The sequence below is a fragment of the Rattus norvegicus genome, chromosome 8 (genome assembly GCF_036323735.1).
Source record: "Rattus norvegicus strain BN/NHsdMcwi chromosome 8, GRCr8, whole genome shotgun sequence".
Classification (NCBI taxonomy): Eukaryota; Metazoa; Chordata; class Mammalia; order Rodentia; family Muridae; genus Rattus; species Rattus norvegicus.
The window spans coordinates 70,155,059-70,173,301 of record NC_086026.1 but is presented as its reverse complement, the minus strand read 5'-3'; the positions used below and the strand labels follow the sequence as shown (position 1 = coordinate 70,173,301).

Genomic DNA, 18,243 nt, shown 5'->3' with positions numbered 1-18,243 from the left:
ATCATGACCACAGCAACTCTTCTAAAGGAAAGCATTCAACTGGGGCTGACTTACAGTTTGGAGGTGTAGTCCATTATTGGCATGGCAGTTAGCATGTTGTCATCCAGCCAGACACTTACTGGGGAGGTAGCTGAGTTCTACACCTGGATGAGCAGGCCGCAAGAAGAGAGAGGGGCACTGGGCCTGATCTGAGCACTTGAAACACCAAAGCCCATGCCCAGAGACACACTTTCTCCAGTAAGCCCACACCTCCTCCAACAAGGCTACACCTCCTAATCCCTGTCAAGTAGTACCACCCCCCCCCCATGACCAAACATTCAAATATATATACACCTACCTACCTACCTATGGGTATCATGCCGTGTTGGTATACAATGGGTGGTAAATATATGCTACACAGACAGTACACAGTAGGCCATAAATACATTACAGTCGTCAGTGTTTCACCTCTAGTCAGAGCTGCCAGTGAGAAAAAAAAAAACAAAAACAAAACCTACTAATGCCAAGCCATGCTGGTACTAGATCCAGAGAGGGGCAGTCGACGAGGGGACCAATAGGAGTTCCCAGGAATAACACCGGAGTAGGCAAGAAAGAATCAAGATTTTAAAGGAAAAAAGGGTGTAAAAATCTTCACTGGGATTATTATTTTTGAAGTAACTATGACTTCAACACTGGCAAACCTACGAGTTGTTCCAATGACTCGTTCTCAATAAAACGAGACGATTGTGTCCATTCATGTGAGCCAATTGAAAGAGCACATTGACAGCTACGAATGCCACAAAGGAATGTGGCATTCAGACGGCCCTAAGTATGAAACCCTTCGTCACACAGTGTCCACTCTGTGCTGAAGGTTAGCTGAGGGAAAAACGTGCCCCCTGTCACCTTTATGAAGATCGTCCCCTATCAGGAAGACTTTGTTCGACTAGCCACTCAACCCCACTCTGCAGAGAAACAACTCATGAACCAACATGAAAAGCAATTTGAGTTAAAAATCTCGACACCTTTTTCCCCCTTCTTCACCTAAGCAGCAAATTTCACGGTTTACCTCAGGGTGTGAGCCCCGTTTTCTAATTTCAGAGTTGAGCTAATCCAGTCTTCAGACATACCTGGCAAGACTGAATGGTTGACAAATTAGCCACCAATGCTCCAAAATATTTTCTTTTGTAGACCTTAAAATTTCTGGTCAGGTACGAGAAACACATGAAAGCTCACTGAGGTAAAGTGCTTTGCCCCAGTTTTAGATGCGGTGCTAAGACCCAAAGCAAAATTTTCTACCATCTTGCCATCTCTGGTCTTTTCCACTACAGACTGTCTCTGCTCAAAAGAGCTAATGTTTAAAGACATTGCTTTGGCCACTTCTAAATTTTTCTTTTTTATTTAAACAAACAAATAAAAAAGCAAAGTAGGGGCCTGGGGAGACAGTTCAGCAATTAAGGACACTTGTGGTCTAGCAGAGGACCTTATCTTATCACCACCTTATCTCCCAAGCACCCAAATGGTAAGCATTCATATACATAAATCTTTAAAAAGGTAGAGTAATAGAAAAATTTACATCAGAGTTCATTTTTTATAAAAATCCTACTTAAATAAACCAACAGAAAGTATACTACTGTTAGCTAAAATTAAAACCAGAAAATGTATTTTAATGGTCAAATATGAGACATAATAATCTAATTTCCAGAATCATATGAGCTGTTCTGAATATTTCAATAGTTTATGTAGCTATTTGAAAATAATATTATAGCCTTAAGACTGATTAACTTTAAAAATTAAAAAACAAACAAGCTTTAGACATGTAAAGGTATGCACTGAATTTTTTTGTTAGCATTCCCTAGACAACAAGCACACACGAGCACACACGCATAAATAAATCTTGAAAACAGAAAAAGCCAAGTAATGCTATGCACATGTGTAACCCCAGTAGGAAGTTTGCTGACCCAGTCTAGCAGAAACACCACACAGGAAAGCATTTACTTATCAGAGTAAAGGCTCAGAGCCCCTGAGAGTGGTGTCTCTATGGCTCTCAGGCAGCTGTCTCCTGGAGACTCCATCTGAAGTTTCGTGTCATTCCGCTGAAGGAATGGGCTCTAGAGACATTTGTGGGGAGGTGGGGGAGTAGAAGTAAAAGGCCCAATAAAAGGCCCAACAGCAGCCAGCTCCAAATCTCACGCACAGCCTGAGGCCACCCGCTTGACACATGAACATCCTGTTCTCACACGTCCTGTCAGTAATCATGACTGTTCTCCGCAGCCTACAGGGAGCACCGGCGCTCCTTCACCTGTTGGCCGACACATAGTTTCCTGACTAAATGGGCATCCTGGTGTTATAGTGCTTTAAGGGACTCATACCGGTTAGCATGAGTGTCCACAGGTACGTCAGAAATCGTCCACAGCACGCCTTGGCAGGGCTAGACTGTGAAAGACAGCAAGCTTCACTGTCTCAGACTCTCACTTATACCAGCTTTCTGTTTCCTCATCTTTGAGCTATGGTTTCACACAGCACATTACACTGGAGATATGGAAGGGTCCTATTCCTTTTTTTTTTTAGGATTTGTTTTTGTTTCATGTATATGGGTGTTTGGCTTACACATTTGTCTGCTCACTACACGTGTGCAATGCTGACAGAAGCCAGAAGAGGGAGTCCGATCCTCTGAAACTGAAGTTACAGGCAGTTGGGAGCTTCCGTGTGAGAACTGGGAACTGAACACAAACCCTGTGGAAGAGCAGCCAGCGTCTTAACTGCTGAGTCATTTCTCTGACTAAAGCTGTCCTGTCCTTAAGTGGTATGTGACGTAGTATTTGAGCTGAAATAGAATTCTATAACTTGCCTTCAAATGGTTGGTTGAAAAGTCGTATATAAACTATTTTGTATACATAGTCAAATGCAGAGAAAATATAGACAGAACCACAAGACCCACAAGACGGCTCAGCATGTTAAGGCATTTGGTGCTAAGCCCCATGACTTGACTTTAATCCTCTGAACCCACGTGGAAGAGAGAGAAAAATACCTCCTTCAAGTTACCTGCTGAATTACACACACACACACACACACACACAACACAATACATGCAAACACACACAATCCAGAAAATAGAAGTTTAAGAGAAAATACAGCCAAGCATCTGCTTCTGAATCTAGCAGGCAAATTCCCCCCTAGCTTGTTGTGCTAGTCTCTTTAATTATGTTTCAATTTTTCGCCAAACACCTATCTGCTTACTCTGTGCTTACAATGATTATCAGCCTACTAAGTTTAGCTGTCAGGGTATTTTCCCATCTCCAACAGCACACTGAGCCACTCATCTGACTATAGATAAGAATATTTAAACACCCACCTGGGCTGCTGATGTGTGGTTACCTGCTAAGAGCATAATTACCAGGTAGTCACACCCGGGGCTTCAAACACAGGGCTTGTGGGACTCTCTCGGGCTAGGAGTGGGTGGGATTCTGACAATCTGTCTATTGGCTGGATGGCTTTGGTCGGTCGCTTTGTAGGCCTTGGGTGCCCGACTCTCCAGTCTCTCCAGCACTGTAGGCTCCGGACCCTCACCACCTCCAGGCTGCACCACTACAACTGCTCGGAACTGCTTCAAGCTTGACCCTCTCAAAGCCGTTCTCACTAGTGCTCCCACAGAAATCCACGAAAACTGCACTGAACATGGCACTCCCACCTCTGTGTTCATAGCACACACCAACAATCTCTCTTATTTTTAAATATATGTAAGTGTGTATGTATATACATATGTGTTTGGATATGATAGATAGATAGATAGATAGATAGATAGATAGATAGATAGATAGATAGATAGATAGATAGAGCAGGCAGGCAGGCAGACAGATAAACTATATAGACATGTAGATATATATTTATGTGTTTTTCCCGTCCAGGGAGCCAGAAGAGGCTGTCAGATCTCCTGGGTCTGGAGTTACAACTGTGTGTAAGCGATGGGAATGCAACTCAGGTTCTCTAGAAGAACAGCCAGTACTCGTAAAAAATGACCCATCTATCCAGCCCCAAGCGCAATACTCTTAAAGATGGAGTCCTTCAAGATACCGTGACTTTATCTCCCTGCCTACTTGCCACCCAACGTCCTGGATATTACTCTAGGATCCAATCAAACCAACTTCCTTGCTCTACTCTATTTCTCGTCCCTGTGCCTTAGCGTTTCCCTCTCAACGGTCGCTGCCCTATCCTGGACGGCTTCCACCCACCTCTTTTAAGCTTCAGATTAAGCAGCTCACTCAGCAGATTGGTGGTTGCCAGGGGGCAGGAGAAGAGAGAGTAGGAAGAGACTGCCTAATGGGGTGAAGGCTGTAACTAAGTAGATATAAACACCTACTGGATCTGATAGCATTGTCAGTGCACCAAGAGTCTGTGAGCAGTTCAAAATAAAAGGACACCTGACTGGCTCCCACTCCCCGTGCCTCGGCCCTACCCTGGACAGCTTGCACTGTATCACACACTCCTTCCGGTCAGTACTTTGCACTCTACCACACATTCCCTCCTAGGCCAGTAGCTTCCCATCACATGCCTGGTTCATTATCTTGACAGAGCTCCTTTAAAAAGCTGTGAGCCTCTCATCTCCCAGTGCTCAAACTACGAGACTGAATGCTCGAGAAATACTACTTTCCTGTTGTTGATAAATAGAGACTGCAGTGTGTCCCTACAGGAGCTACCAGAGGCAGACGTGGCTGAATTCTGGAGGTCTAGCCTAAATAGGAGCCTACAAGGGCTTGTATTCCTTAAGAATGAAAATACTGGAAAAACTTTTGCAAATGCACAAATAGGAAGGCAACAGAGCCAAGTTGCTACAGTTGATGGCTGACAGTGTCTCTCGGGAGGTGGCCACAGGACAGGTGTGGCCCTTTTGGCCAAGCACTGGTTACACCTTATCTCACTTCTGGAAAAACACAATCATTAGCTCCCATTTTCCAGACTTCGAAATAAATGTACTTAAGTTGTTTCTCAAAGGTCGTGACAGCAATTAGCAAGACTCAGTTCAAACTGCCCAGGCTTCGGGAGCACCAGCGTGCTCACACTGCCCTTCCCTCTGTCCGGGTACTTCCAGAAGCTATGGACAGACATCCTTTGGTCCTCAGTAGGCCATTGCTAAGACTGAAAAGTGCTTTCATTCTCCTCACATGCCTGCTTGTGCATCACCACGATTACTGCTTACATTTTACAATGGGCTGGCTGGCTGACTGGTTTTGTTTTGCTTTGTTTTGAATGGATATAAGCACTTCCTGCTCTTACAGAGGACCAAGTCAGTTCCCAGCACCCACAGTGGCAGCCTGAAATAACTCCAGCTCCAAGGAAGGCATGCTATGCTTCTAACCTTTCCGCCACCTAAGCTCACAGGCATATATCCACAGAAACAGTTATAAGTAGTAAAAATTTAAATCTCTTTAAAAAAATCTACCAAAAGGACAGAAATGACTAAAGAAAAGCTACCTCAGTTATGGGACCTCTGGCGGGGAGTGGGGGTACCTGCCTGCAATTCCAGCACTTGGAAGGTGTAGGCAGAAGGATCAGGAGTTCAGAGCCATGCTGTACCATAGTTTGAGGCCAGGGTTAGCTAGATAAGAGCCAGTCAAACCCTTCCATAAGCCAGAAGCACGTGTTTCCTTAGAATCCCTCTTCAATTCGGTAGTGTGCCTGCTTTACCAGAACCACCCTCAAAGGCTCCTCACTGAAGGTTCACTTTCAAAATACCCCAACCGCCAGAGAGTAGCACCATGCAAATGAGAGAAACAAGAAATAACAGAACAAAGAAGGCAGAACTATATACTCTCGTTGGTTTAGAAAGCATTACTGTATGGGGCTGTGCCGTACAGTGGTTAGAGCACCCGCCTGGTGAAGAAGAAGGGGTGGGGAAGGAGAAAGAGGAGGCCTCCACCAGGAAGCACGGTGTCTTAATGTGCTTTCTATTGCTGCAGTAAAACTCTATGACCATACGCAGCTTCAGGAAGAAAGGGGCTTTTACTTCTGGATTACAGACCATCACTGGAGTAACTCAGGCAGGAACCTAGTGGCAGGAACCTGGAGATAGGAACTGAAGCAGGAACCATAGAAGAATATTACTCACCGGCTTGTTCCCCACTGCTAGCTCTTGCTTTCTTGCACAAAGCAGGACCACCTGTCCAGGAGTAGCACTGCCCACAGTAGCGCTCCCACATCAATTATTAATCAAGAAAATACCGCACAGACTTGCCTACAGGTCACTTTGAGGGAGGTGTTTCTCAGTTCACTTTTCTGTCTCAGATCCCTTTAGCTTGGGTCAGCCTGACAGACACCAAGCAGTGTGCACAGAGAAGAGGACTCTCTACTGGCTTCCCCAATAGAGTCTGGTGCCTAGACCCCAGCCACCCACCCTCACGGGGGTCTTCCTCCCTCAGTCCCCTTGGAAATGCCTTCACTAGGGCACCAGAGGCATCTTCACCCATCTCCTATGCGATTCCAACCCAGTCACAGGGACGACAATGATGATGACGATGATGATGTGATGATGAGGACAATGACCACTGTGTGCACATGAAAGGAAAAGCCTAACCAGGAAGGAAATGTCAGTCTTGACAACTGATCGATACAGTCAACACTAAAAATATGTCATCTCAAAAACACTATATACCTTTACACACACACACACACACACACACACACACAAACACAAACACAAACACACGCGCCAAGATGTTCCAGACAACAAGTTGGACAAATTTAGTTTGATTAGGTCCTCATGACTTATACCTTCTTAAATGTCAATTGTTGAGACTGGGGTTGATGGATTCTATGCCAGTGAACTCACACATGTATATAAAGGGCAGACAGCAGCGTGAAAGTATGACATCAGACACTGTAGAATCAGAGGTGGCAGTTCTAACAGAACACACCAGAGACCCGTATACCCACGAGTTACACACCAGAGACCTGTATACCCACGAGTTACACACCAGAGACCTGTATACCCACGAGTTACACACCAGAGACCTGTATACCCACGAGTTACACACCAGAGACCTGTATACCCAAGAGTTACACACCAGAGACCTGCATACCTACGAGTTACACACTAGAGACCTGTATACCCAAGAGTACGCCCAAGAGTTATACACCAGAGACCTGTACACCCATGAGAGTCACACCAGAGACCTGTACACCCACAAGTTGCACACTAGAGACCTGTATACCTATGAGTTACACACTAGAGACCTGTATAACTATGGGTTACACACTAGAGACCTACTACCTTCAAGTTAGACACTAGAGACCTGTACACCCACGAGAGTCACACTCCATAGACCTGTATACCTACCAGTTACACACTAGAGACCCGATACCCGTGAGAGTTACACTCTCTGTAAAGATAAAACAGCTAAGCCTTAATGTAACAACTGTCACAAAATCAAACACCTAAGACAGAAACTCCCAGAAAGGAGGGAAGGAGACAGAGGAAACAAGCCCCTCCCTCTCAAGGCTGTAACTGGCCAAGTAGCAAAAGCAAAGATGTAGCACTCCTGCAGATGGCTGGAAGGAGACCTCAGAGGAAGAAACAAAGAGCTCAAACAAGTAATCGCTAAACATCAAGGAGCCAGAGAAAGGGAACACGTTCGAACGTCCCATTAACAGAATCCATTTAAAGCCATACTTAAAGCCATACAACATAAAGTTGGCAGAGATCCTTAAGGTCTTTGTCAGCAGAAGGGTACAGAGACGCAGCTTCATACATCACTGAGAAACACAAATGGGCTTTGAGAGTTCCTGTATGAAGCCCTTCCTTGCTCTTAAACAATTCCTTTCAAGGTACAAATCCCCAGATTTAAATTTTTGTTGTGCCTTTTTTGAGGCGGGTCTCTCTATGTAGCCTTGGCTACATAGAGCTCTGTAGACCAGGCTGGCCTGAAACTCATAGAACTCCACCTGCTTCTGTCTTCAAGGGCTGGGATTAAAGTCGTGTACACCATACCCAGTGCTAAATTTTATACTATATCCACTCAGAATGGTCAGTATCCTGAGTTTCCGAGCCAGGTTACCAAACTTGCTATTCGCTACTAGCTATAAACCACAGGCAGGTAAATTGTTTAACTCTGAAGGCAACAGGACCATTTGTCAGAATTGCTGTGAGAACAGAGTGAGCACGTATCACTCAGACACGGACCAGGCAACACACCCAGGAATTAACGAGTTATGGGTACTGTCGCTAAAACTCCTTACTCATAAGTAATATCTGCAAACAATGATGAGCAATCAGGGTGCTCTTTGTAGCTGCTCACGTCATTTCAAGTTACTAATAGCTTTCTAAAAATACTTTCTCGTATGTATCTGCTTTGTGTGTGTGCACATGTGCTTGTGTGTGAAGGTCAGAGGACAATCTGGAGGACTCGGTTCTTTCCTTAGACTATGTGTATGTGGGGGATGGAACTCAGGACATCAAGCTCAGGGACAAGAACTTTTACGCCCTTAGCATTTTGCCAGCCCATGGACAGATCCCAAGTACAAAGTTTATTTGAATAAAATATGATTCAGAAATCATTACTGTTATCAAAGGGATCATACGCTAATTGGATAACCAAAAGGGAGCTTGGCATCTCTCAAACAGACAGAGCCACCATTAATGGTACTGAGAATGGACTCCTATCCACCTGATTCTCTTCAACTATATTTTGTTTTCTACAATAAACATGCATGATCTTATGGGAAGGAAAGCCTGCCTCCCAGGCAGAAGCTTTCTGATACTGTGGAAAGAATCTGAGGCCTCACATGGGCTCATTCAGGGCTCTACCAGAGAACGGCGTTCCCTGCCGTGGACGGTTTTAAATCACAGACCGTCTTTTACCCTAACAGGTGTACTCCTAACCTGTCTTTCTCCGAAGGGTCTATGCCGTGTCACACTGGATTACACAATCACTTCTCGACACAGGACACTGCCACGGCCACTGGTGGCACTAACACATCATCTCCTCTTTGGAGCACCATGTTGGAGATGTCACCATTTAAAGATGTCCCCTTGTAAGTATCAATAAAACCACCCAATTTGTTTGTAGTGGTTGGTTTGGGGGTTGGTTCTTTTGTTTGATTGTTTGTTTGTTTGTTTGTTTGTTTGTTTGATTGTTTGGATGAAAGAAACACATACTGTGTTTAACTATGGAACATTGATATAGAACTTCCATCCATCACGTTACCATTTAGGGGAAAGGGCAAGGCAATAGGAGTCAACCATCCCTGCTCCTGCTTCTGATGTCAGAGAGCCATTTCTGAAGTGAGCATCTGTTCTGGGGGCAAGTTCCCTAAAGAAATCATTTGGGCCTATTGCTCGTGCCCGTGAGAACTTTAGCACCCTTAGGGGGCAGGGCAAATACCTGCCTAACTCAGATAGGGAACAGTAAAGGATTCCAGTAATGGGAAGGAGTCAGAGACAGTACACACATGCTATGATGTTTAGCTAGTCTTCTTAGCTCTCTTTCCCAAGACTCCACTGTAAGTTCAGCATGGCTGATAACTTAATTCTGCTCACCCTTAGCTCTGTCCAAGAAGGAGAGAGGAAGATGAAGCTGTTATTTCTCTACTGTAATCATTTCTGAGAATCAAAGTCCCACAGCCCTGCCAAGATTTCTCCAAATAATGTTTTAAACTTGTCAAGTAATTCAAAATTTTAATTCAAGGTTTTTTGTTTGTTTGTTTCTTTTAAAGAAAAAAGTTTCCTAATGCCCCACGGTAGCCTTCTGCCATCCCACTGCCTCCCGAACTCTTAAACGGGGATAGTTTGCGTCATCTACACTGTAACACCAGAGCTGCTTTCCAAACTTGCTGCCCCTCGAGTGGGCTGCTTAATTACATGTATGAACGCAGGCACAGTACCTGTTCTTCAGCCTCAGAAGGCCATCCTAGTTGGTTAGTTCCCAATCTTTCCTCTGAGCTCACCTTACACACGGGTGCACCTACAACAATCTGTACAGACTTTGTGTGCATAAGACTGTGTGTGAAGAGTGTGTGCAGATATGTGCATGTTCATGCACGCACATGTGAAAAACAGAAGACAATCCCAGTTGACCTTCCTCAGTGGCCCCTCACCTAGTTGCTTGAAACAGAGGCTCTCCTGGGTCTCACTTTGCTAAGCAGGCTGTGCTGGCTGGTCAGCTAGCCCCAGAGATTCCCTAGGCTCTACCCCACCACCCACCAGGGTTAGGATTACAAGCATGTACCATGACACCTAGGTTTGCAGATCAAACTCAAGTCCTTACACTTTTGGAGCGCCTTACTGTCGAGCCATCCCCTCAGCACCTCACCTATACCGATCTCTATCATGGTTCTCACACCATTTCTTGTGAGGGTTTATGTCTACCTCTCTTCAAGTTCTTGCAGGCTGTGACTAGATCTTTATTATAGAAACTTTATAGTAAATAAAAACTGACCACTCTAAAGTATGAATGAGGAGATGGTTTATTGTCGATATGAGGGAGAACTTAGTCAGAGGCTTCCAGAAGGGTCCAGACTGAATATGGCCAGCAGACTGAACTGGGCTATGAGGGTAGGAGAGTGAGATAGGAGAAGGAGGGGCAAGCTGACCAAGAGGCCAAGAGAGTGCACGGCTAAAATGGCTGAGCTCTATAGGGAAGAAAAGATGGGGAAGGGGAAGCAGAAGCCCGACCCCTGGGAAGGAGGGGTTTAGGGTAGGGACAGTGGGATGACAAGTGCTGGGAGGAGCCACAGGTACTGAGTGAGGTTTGTCCTGGGTTTCTTTGAGACCTAACATTTAGGACATTAGCTAAATTCAGTAAGACCATTGAAGAAAACACATTGATTGTGAGCACTGAGCTTCAAATGTGGATTCATGGCCAATCCTGCTCTAACTGTATCCCCTCTCGCACCCTAGGACATCCTCAAGTAAACCCCAAACATCCGTCAGTGTTCTTCTAGATATTCTCTGAGAGATATCCCTTATGAACGATATCCCATCGCCACCGCTGTCACACTAGAATCTGCTGAATAAAATTCCATATCGAGTTTATAACTGCTGGTTCCATTTCCACAATGGTCTGCACATAGGAAGCATGTACATTTTACAGTTATTTATTGGGGGCTCAAAATGTCCACCATTCCGATTGGTTAATGGTTTCTAAACCCTTAATCTCTTGGGATCACTAGGTTCCTACTCCATCTCGTCCCTCTTATAAAGAAACTGGTTCATCTAAGAGTTTCCCACAGCCAGAATCTTGGTGGCTACTTCCCATGTTCCTCTGTCCTCAGTATTTCTAAAAACACTGGTGATGAATGTGAAGAGCTTTTGTGTCCAGGTGTGGCTCTCCTCTTAAGAATTCTAATGTGGGAGTGACCAGGAATAAATTATGTCTATTTGTCTTTCTGTACTGAGACACTGATAGCCTCTAATGGTCACTGACTCTAAATCCATTAACTCATTCAGAACTGTAAACCTGTAATGTGTGAGCCCCACTGCCCCTCCCTCATTCAGTAGCTAGAACAGAATATTCGATATACTAGTTCAGCCCTTCCTCTTCTATTGGGAGCTTTCCCTCTCACAGATTTTGTTATGCTGAGATAATACAGCTCACACAAAGGAAGAAACCCAAACAGTTTATTTGTTTCTCCAGATTAAAACAGTGCAACTGTGTCCTAGCATCTTCCAAAGGTGACTAACGATTTCAATTTTAAATCATTAGTAGACTGCAGGCCCCTAGCATTATCTTTATTGATGCTTAAAACGTCCCATCCTGGTGGGGGAGGAGGGGCTCTTCCCTGTGGTTCCAAAGTCCAATCTTTGATAGCATTCTTCCACTCCAATCTAAAAAGTGATTCTAGCTTTGCTTCTCTGTCCTTGCCTTGGAATTAACCTAGTTCTCCAAAGAGGGTATAATTATTAACCCATTTTTAAGACCAATTTATGTTTTCATAGCTTCAGAACAAGATAAGGTAACTGTGAGGCTGGAGAGACGGCTCAGCTGGTTAAGTGCTTGCCTTGCAAGCTTGGAAACCTGAATTTGAGTTTCTAAATCTACAAAGAAAGCCGGGACGGCATGTGCTTGTAACCCAGCCCTGGGAAAGTGGAAACTGAGGAATTGTGGGACTTGCTGGCTAGCAGAGCTAGCTTAACTGATGAGTTTCAGTCTATACAAGTCTCAAAGGTGGACACCTGAAGATGACGTCTGAGGTTGCCCTCTGCCTTCCACATGCACAAGCACACACCCTCACACACGTGAATACACATACACACACATACACACACACACACACACACACACACACACACACATAGATTTAAAAAATAAAGTGAGTTTTGGTGTCTAACCTGATGGTTTTGAACGTGTATAGATGATGCATAATAAGGTAATTAAAATTTAAACTATCACTCAAGTGGACTATATGGGAGGAAAGACACAAAGCAGGAAGGATGACATATTGAGAAGATGTTGAAGGGGAAAGTGTATATATGCGCATGTATACCTGTGTGTATATATATATATTATTTTATATACTATATTATGTTTATATATGATATATATTTATATATAATATATATTTGTGTATATATTTTTATATATATCATATATATTTGTGTGTATATATATATATATATATATATATATATATATCATATGTATGATCTTGATAGGCTGGAAAAAGCAGTTAAGAGTACTTGCAGGTCTTACAAAGGATGTAAGTTTGGTTCCCAACATTCATGTCAGGAACTACAGCTTCACTGGATCTGACCCTCTCATCCGGCTTCTAAGAGCACCCACACTCACGCGTGCAACACACACACACACACACACACACACACACACACACGAGCTTGAACACTGTAGGGGAACGACAGTCCGAGTCTGCGGCTCCGATGTGCATCTGTTTCCAGGTGAGCCTGATACGGCCTTATTGCCAGTGCTGAGGTGTGAGGAGAGAACTGTGTGTGCCCAGCATCACATGAAAGGCGGAGGACAACCTGGAATGCCATGCCTGGGGAGTGGCAGTCCCCCTTGCTCTGAGAGGGGTCTCTCCTGGGCGCAGTCTCTAAGTAGGCTGGCAAGGCTGGTCAGCACTGCCCAGGGTCTGCCCCATCTGCCTCCCCGAGTTGGATTATAAGCAGTGTCATGACATCAGTTTTTCTCACCTGGATTGTGGGGCTTGGGCCTGTAAAGCAAGTATTTTCTCAACAGAGCCATCTCCATAACTCAAAAGAAGAGTCTGGTTTGTACCTTCCCTTCCAGGGCCACCAGGATGACAATAAGAAACTGTCTAAACAAAGCATTAATTAAGGCAAACATTTTTAATTAAAGGGTGGGTTCCTTGATGACAATGGGTAAACTGTGCTTAGTAACATCCTAAGTTTAGAATGAGCGGATAAGCATAACAATTTCCCGTCTTAATTATTCACATTATCCCAAAGTCACTGCAGCACTGAGAGCATCGCAGCACTGAGAGCATCGCAGCACTGAGAGCATCGCAGCCCTGAGAGCATCGCAGCCCTGACCGCATCGAATCAAGAGCATTCAAACCCCAGGGCCTAACACAGGAGCCCTCATTCTCAGAGCCACAACTAAAACAATTACCTGTTTAAACCTTTATGCTTTCTAATTAGGAGCTAATATCCCTGGTGGGGGGAAAAAGTATGGTTTGGGTTTTTTACTTGTTGTTGTTTCTTTTTTTCAGTGGCTCCATTTGTAATTTTCATCCTTTAGAAACACTGATTTTTTGTTTGTTTGTTTGTTTTTGGTTGAGTACTGACTGAGACTGGCAAGATGCTTCCGAAGAGATATTTCAGTTGACTTATAAAATCCACAGTTTTAAGTAACAAACAGCCCAGATGGGGGGAAAAATCAAAATGAGGTTTACGGTCAAGAACTTAATAAACCGGGCTGCAGCTCAACAGTTAAGAGCACTTGATGCTCTTACAGGGGATCCAAGTTGGGAACTTAGCACCTATATATATTCTAGCCTCTACAGACACTACACCCACAAGCACAGTCCCCACACACTCACGCACACTCACACACACGCACACACACTCACACACACATGACACACACACACCCCAGCATGTACACACCCACATGCATGCACACACTCACACACTCACACACTCACACACACACACACACACACCAGCATGTACACACCCACATGCATGCACACACACACTCACACACACACACACAAACACATGACTCACCCCAGCATGTACACACCCACATGCATGCACACACACACACACACACACACACACACACACAACTCACACATTGAGTAATTTTTTAAAGCGCCTAATACATTACCGCACTGGGGATAGGTGCGATTTGAAGGAGAGAGCTCCACCTGAAGGGGCTTACAGAATGTTTGTGGCACCTCTGCTCCATCCTCAGTCCCTTAAACTTATTGCTCAAATGTCCCAATCTGAACTCCGTGAGAATGAGCCAGCCTACTATTACTGTACAGCACATAACTGATACAGATCTGATGTAGTATTGCCAGTCATTTAATGACCCCGCGGGGAATCCGAAGCTCCAATTTAGTAATTAAGAATAAACGTGTAGTTCCAGGGGATCTGGCACCCTCACACAGACATCATGCAGGCAAAGTGCCAATGCATGTAATATAAAAATAAATAAATCACTTTTAAAAAGGACAGAAAGAGGGGGGGGGGAGGGTTACAGTGGCTCATACCTGTTAATTCAACATTTGGGAGACCGAAGCAGGGGGACTGCCATGAATTTGAGGCAAGTCTAGACTTTATAGGGAGTTCCAGGCCAGCCAAGTGAAACCTCATCTCAAAACAAAACAAATATAACACAGAGATTTCCAAGTTTGCAGTTAATTGATGTGGCTATTTCCAAATTTGAGCAGTAAGACAATCAATGTTCAAATATCTACTACCTATGTACCGCTGTGACATCACACCTACCTACTTCTTTCTTACAAGTATATAAACGCACCGTAGTCACTGAACTCCAACACCTAGGCATTGATCTGACACCGCTGCTGTTGAGAATATTTAAACTCACTTCACCTACATGCAACTGTAACTTGGCAGGGAATGACGCTGTGTACTGCACACCATCGTCAAATCTTCACACATCTACAGCTCTCAGTCTGTTGCTCAGCTGGTTACGCTGAGATTTAAGCAGAGACAGCTACGGTAAAAACATACCGAAGTTGTTCAGAGTAAATTATGATCATTCCCATGAAAGTTAAATGAATGTTTTAAAACTCACATTAAGAGATTCAGAACTTGGAAGGGAGCAGGGAGAAGAAAGAGAAACCAAGCTGTAAACCCTCTTAAATCACAGGGAATAAATGTTTAAAAATAAAACTGAGCCAAGCCGGCGGGGCAGCCCATGCCTCCAATCCCAGCACTTGGGAAACAGAGGCAGGCAGGTCTATTAAGACAGCCTAGTCTACATAGTGTATTTCAGGGTAGCCAAGGTTACATAGTGAGATCCTGCCTAAATAAATAAATGTAATGAAATTAAGAAATAAAAAAAAAACATAGGAAGAAATTTGGAAGGGTTGTGTTCAATGTTGCCACTTAAGAAGACCAACATGTAGCATAAAGTCATAAAACCAAAGGTTGCATTGTATCAGAACAACCACTTTCAGCACAAAGGAATGCTATGACCATAAAGAAGAACAACAAATAGCTAAGAATTAATCTTAGACTTTTTATGAAAGGCCTCAGTTTCCTGAATTTGAAGAGCATATACAAGTCAACAATGGACAGAAAGGTAAAAAGGACGACCTGTTCCTAGCAAAAGATGCAGGAGGTTCAGGACACCAAAAGAGAGTCAGTTTACTCACAAGGGAAATTCAGATCTTGAGGATCTGTGAAACAACTCAGTGAGTAAAAGGGTCAGTCACCAAACCAAGCCTGGGTTTGATCCCAGGATCCACATGGAAAGAGAGAGAGACTCCTGCTAGCTGTCCTTTGACCTCTTACATACACACTGAGACACACATGTGCGCATATACAAGCAAACACACACAATCAATTGGCTAATTAATTAGATTACAATTTTTAAAAAATTAAAGTACCAGGACACACTGTATCTTACCTGTCACATGTGCTGCTATTGAGAGAGAGAGAGAGAAAGACAGAGAAAGAGAGAGAGACAGAGACAGAGAGAGAGAAAGAGAGAGAGAGAGACAGAGACAGAGAACCAAACCAGAGATTCTGGGCTATATAGGCTGAAAAGCTACAGGGTCTGTTCTTCCTGTTCACCCACATTATCGTTGATGCTTGGCTGGTTTATCTAGCTCCTTTCAGTAAAAAAAAAAAAAAAAAAAAAAAAAAACCCTACAAAAAATATTCTGCACCTTTACAAACTGAAAGTGTGTGTTGCTTCGGGGAGAACGGTTTGCACCACACATTTAACTGTTGATGGTGTTGTTTTAAGCAATGGCAGAATGTTCAGTTCAGTGCACGCTGAGGGCAAACGCAAGAGACTCGTGGGTGTCAAGCCAACGTGCATACAGAAAACACCAGCCGCAGCAGTGGCCACAACCTCGGAGGGCTTCCTCTAACTGGGAACATAAACCCTTGGTGCAAACCAACCAGGGCAAATGCAGCTGCAAGTCTGGAGAAAGGCAGATCTTCTGCTAGGAACTGGGAAAGAAGCGGATCTGTAACTCTGTAACCATGGCTACCCCAGATACACTACATTTTTCTGCCAAATATTTTTTTTAAGCCAGGCCAAAAAAAAAAAAAAAAACTTTTTCTATGACTTTACAAAACACACTGAGGCGTGGTCAAACATCAAAGAACAAGTCTGCCATCCGGATTTTATCATTTCTTTCTCTGCCCTGCACTCTCCCACCTTGGTTGTTTGAATCACGTTTTTGAATTACGTTTTCATATAACCTAGGCTGGACTTCAACTCCCAGGCTGGCCTTGAATTTGTGATCCTCCAGCCTCTGCCACCCAAATGCTGGGATTACAGACAAGCATCGCCACACCCAGACTCCAAAACATTTTTCCTTTTTTTTTTTTTTTTTTTTTTTTTTTGGTTCTTTTTTTCGGAGCTGGGGACCGAAGCCAGGGCCTTGTGCTTCCTAGGCAAGCGCTCTACCACTGAGCTAAATCCCCAACCCCCCCCCCCTTTTTTTAAGTCTAGTTTCTCCAGTTCCCTTGAAGGCCAACTAAACTACTAGTAAAAGTAATCCTTTAGACAGACACTGATCTGAATTAGTTCAAAACCAGGCACAAATGAATTTGTATCTCATAAAAAGCATATAACCCCTAGCTGAAAGCTGCACAAAATTATAAAGGTCCTTTTTAATTAGGAACATCGGGCAATTTGCACATTCCATTTCCTCTGTATTTGACTCTGAAAGACTTTTAAAATAGAACTTCCTTAATAACAGAATTATGATGAGACGGCCATTCTAACCTGCCAAACTATCCAAGTTCCAACATCTGCAGTCAGGATGTTTCCCAAGATTTCTGTTCTCTCTGCCAATTTACAGAGAAGCCTTACAACTCCACTTCTCTCCGCTCGCACACGGAGGCCAGGCTTCAGCTCGGCACCCATGTTCCGCACCCACCTGCCCCACAGGTGGGATTTACTCTGCCAACAGGACAATCACCTTCCCGACTTCGCCAACTCCAGGGTCAAACACAAGCGGGGCTTTGTCTGTATTCGAGAGATCCCTATTCTTGCCCAGCCTGGCTAAGAACCAGACTTCCCCTGTGACAGTCTCAGCGGAGGACACACAACGTCTCTCCCAACTCTGGCACGCCTGAAAGCCGCGGAGAATGGTGGGTCCGGAGTCCGCACAGGCGGCGCGGGCGGCACCGGGTGGAAGACGGGAGCTACCTGGCCCGGTATCCCGGGCGCCCAGCGCGACCGGACAAGCGAAGAGCGGGATGGCACCACGGGAAGACAGAGAGGGGGTCTCCCGGAGGAAAGGGGTGGGAATAGGGTACTCCGCAAAGGCCAAAGTGAGAAGGGGACGCAGGACTTCTCCGAGAAGTTCTGATCTGCTATGAGAGGCGCAAGAGAGAGGAGAGGATCCCCGAGGTCCCCTCCTCAAGAGCTGCTCACCGAACTGGTCACCGCGGTGGGAGATGTGGGTGACGTGGGACCGGGCGCGTCCTGCCTCCACAGCCGGGACTTGAGGCTCTTCATGGCCGCGGCTCTGAAGGGTCCGGGTCCCCACCAGGTTGCGGGCTGCGAGGGCAAGAGCCGGAGCTGCTGACGCCCGGGCGCGCGCGGGGCCCGCCCCACCTGCCACCTGGGGGCCCCG

At 44.8% G+C, this 18,243-nt stretch overlaps 1 protein-coding gene across 2 annotated transcripts in view; it reads right to left on the bottom strand.

The window, feature by feature from the left end:
- The window catches only part of Uaca (uveal autoantigen with coiled-coil domains and ankyrin repeats), an 88,358-nt gene extending 70,115 nt beyond the window's left edge, over positions 1-18,243 (bottom strand). The window contains exon 1 of one of the 2 annotated variants that reach the window (XM_006243205.4): positions 18,042-18,243. In XM_006243205.4, the coding sequence (XP_006243267.1) occupies positions 18,042-18,125 (84 nt within the window). In that variant the 5' untranslated portion in view covers positions 18,126-18,243. The remainder of the gene's footprint in view (positions 1-18,041) is intronic. The other variant, NM_001195564.1, reaches the window with a different exon arrangement.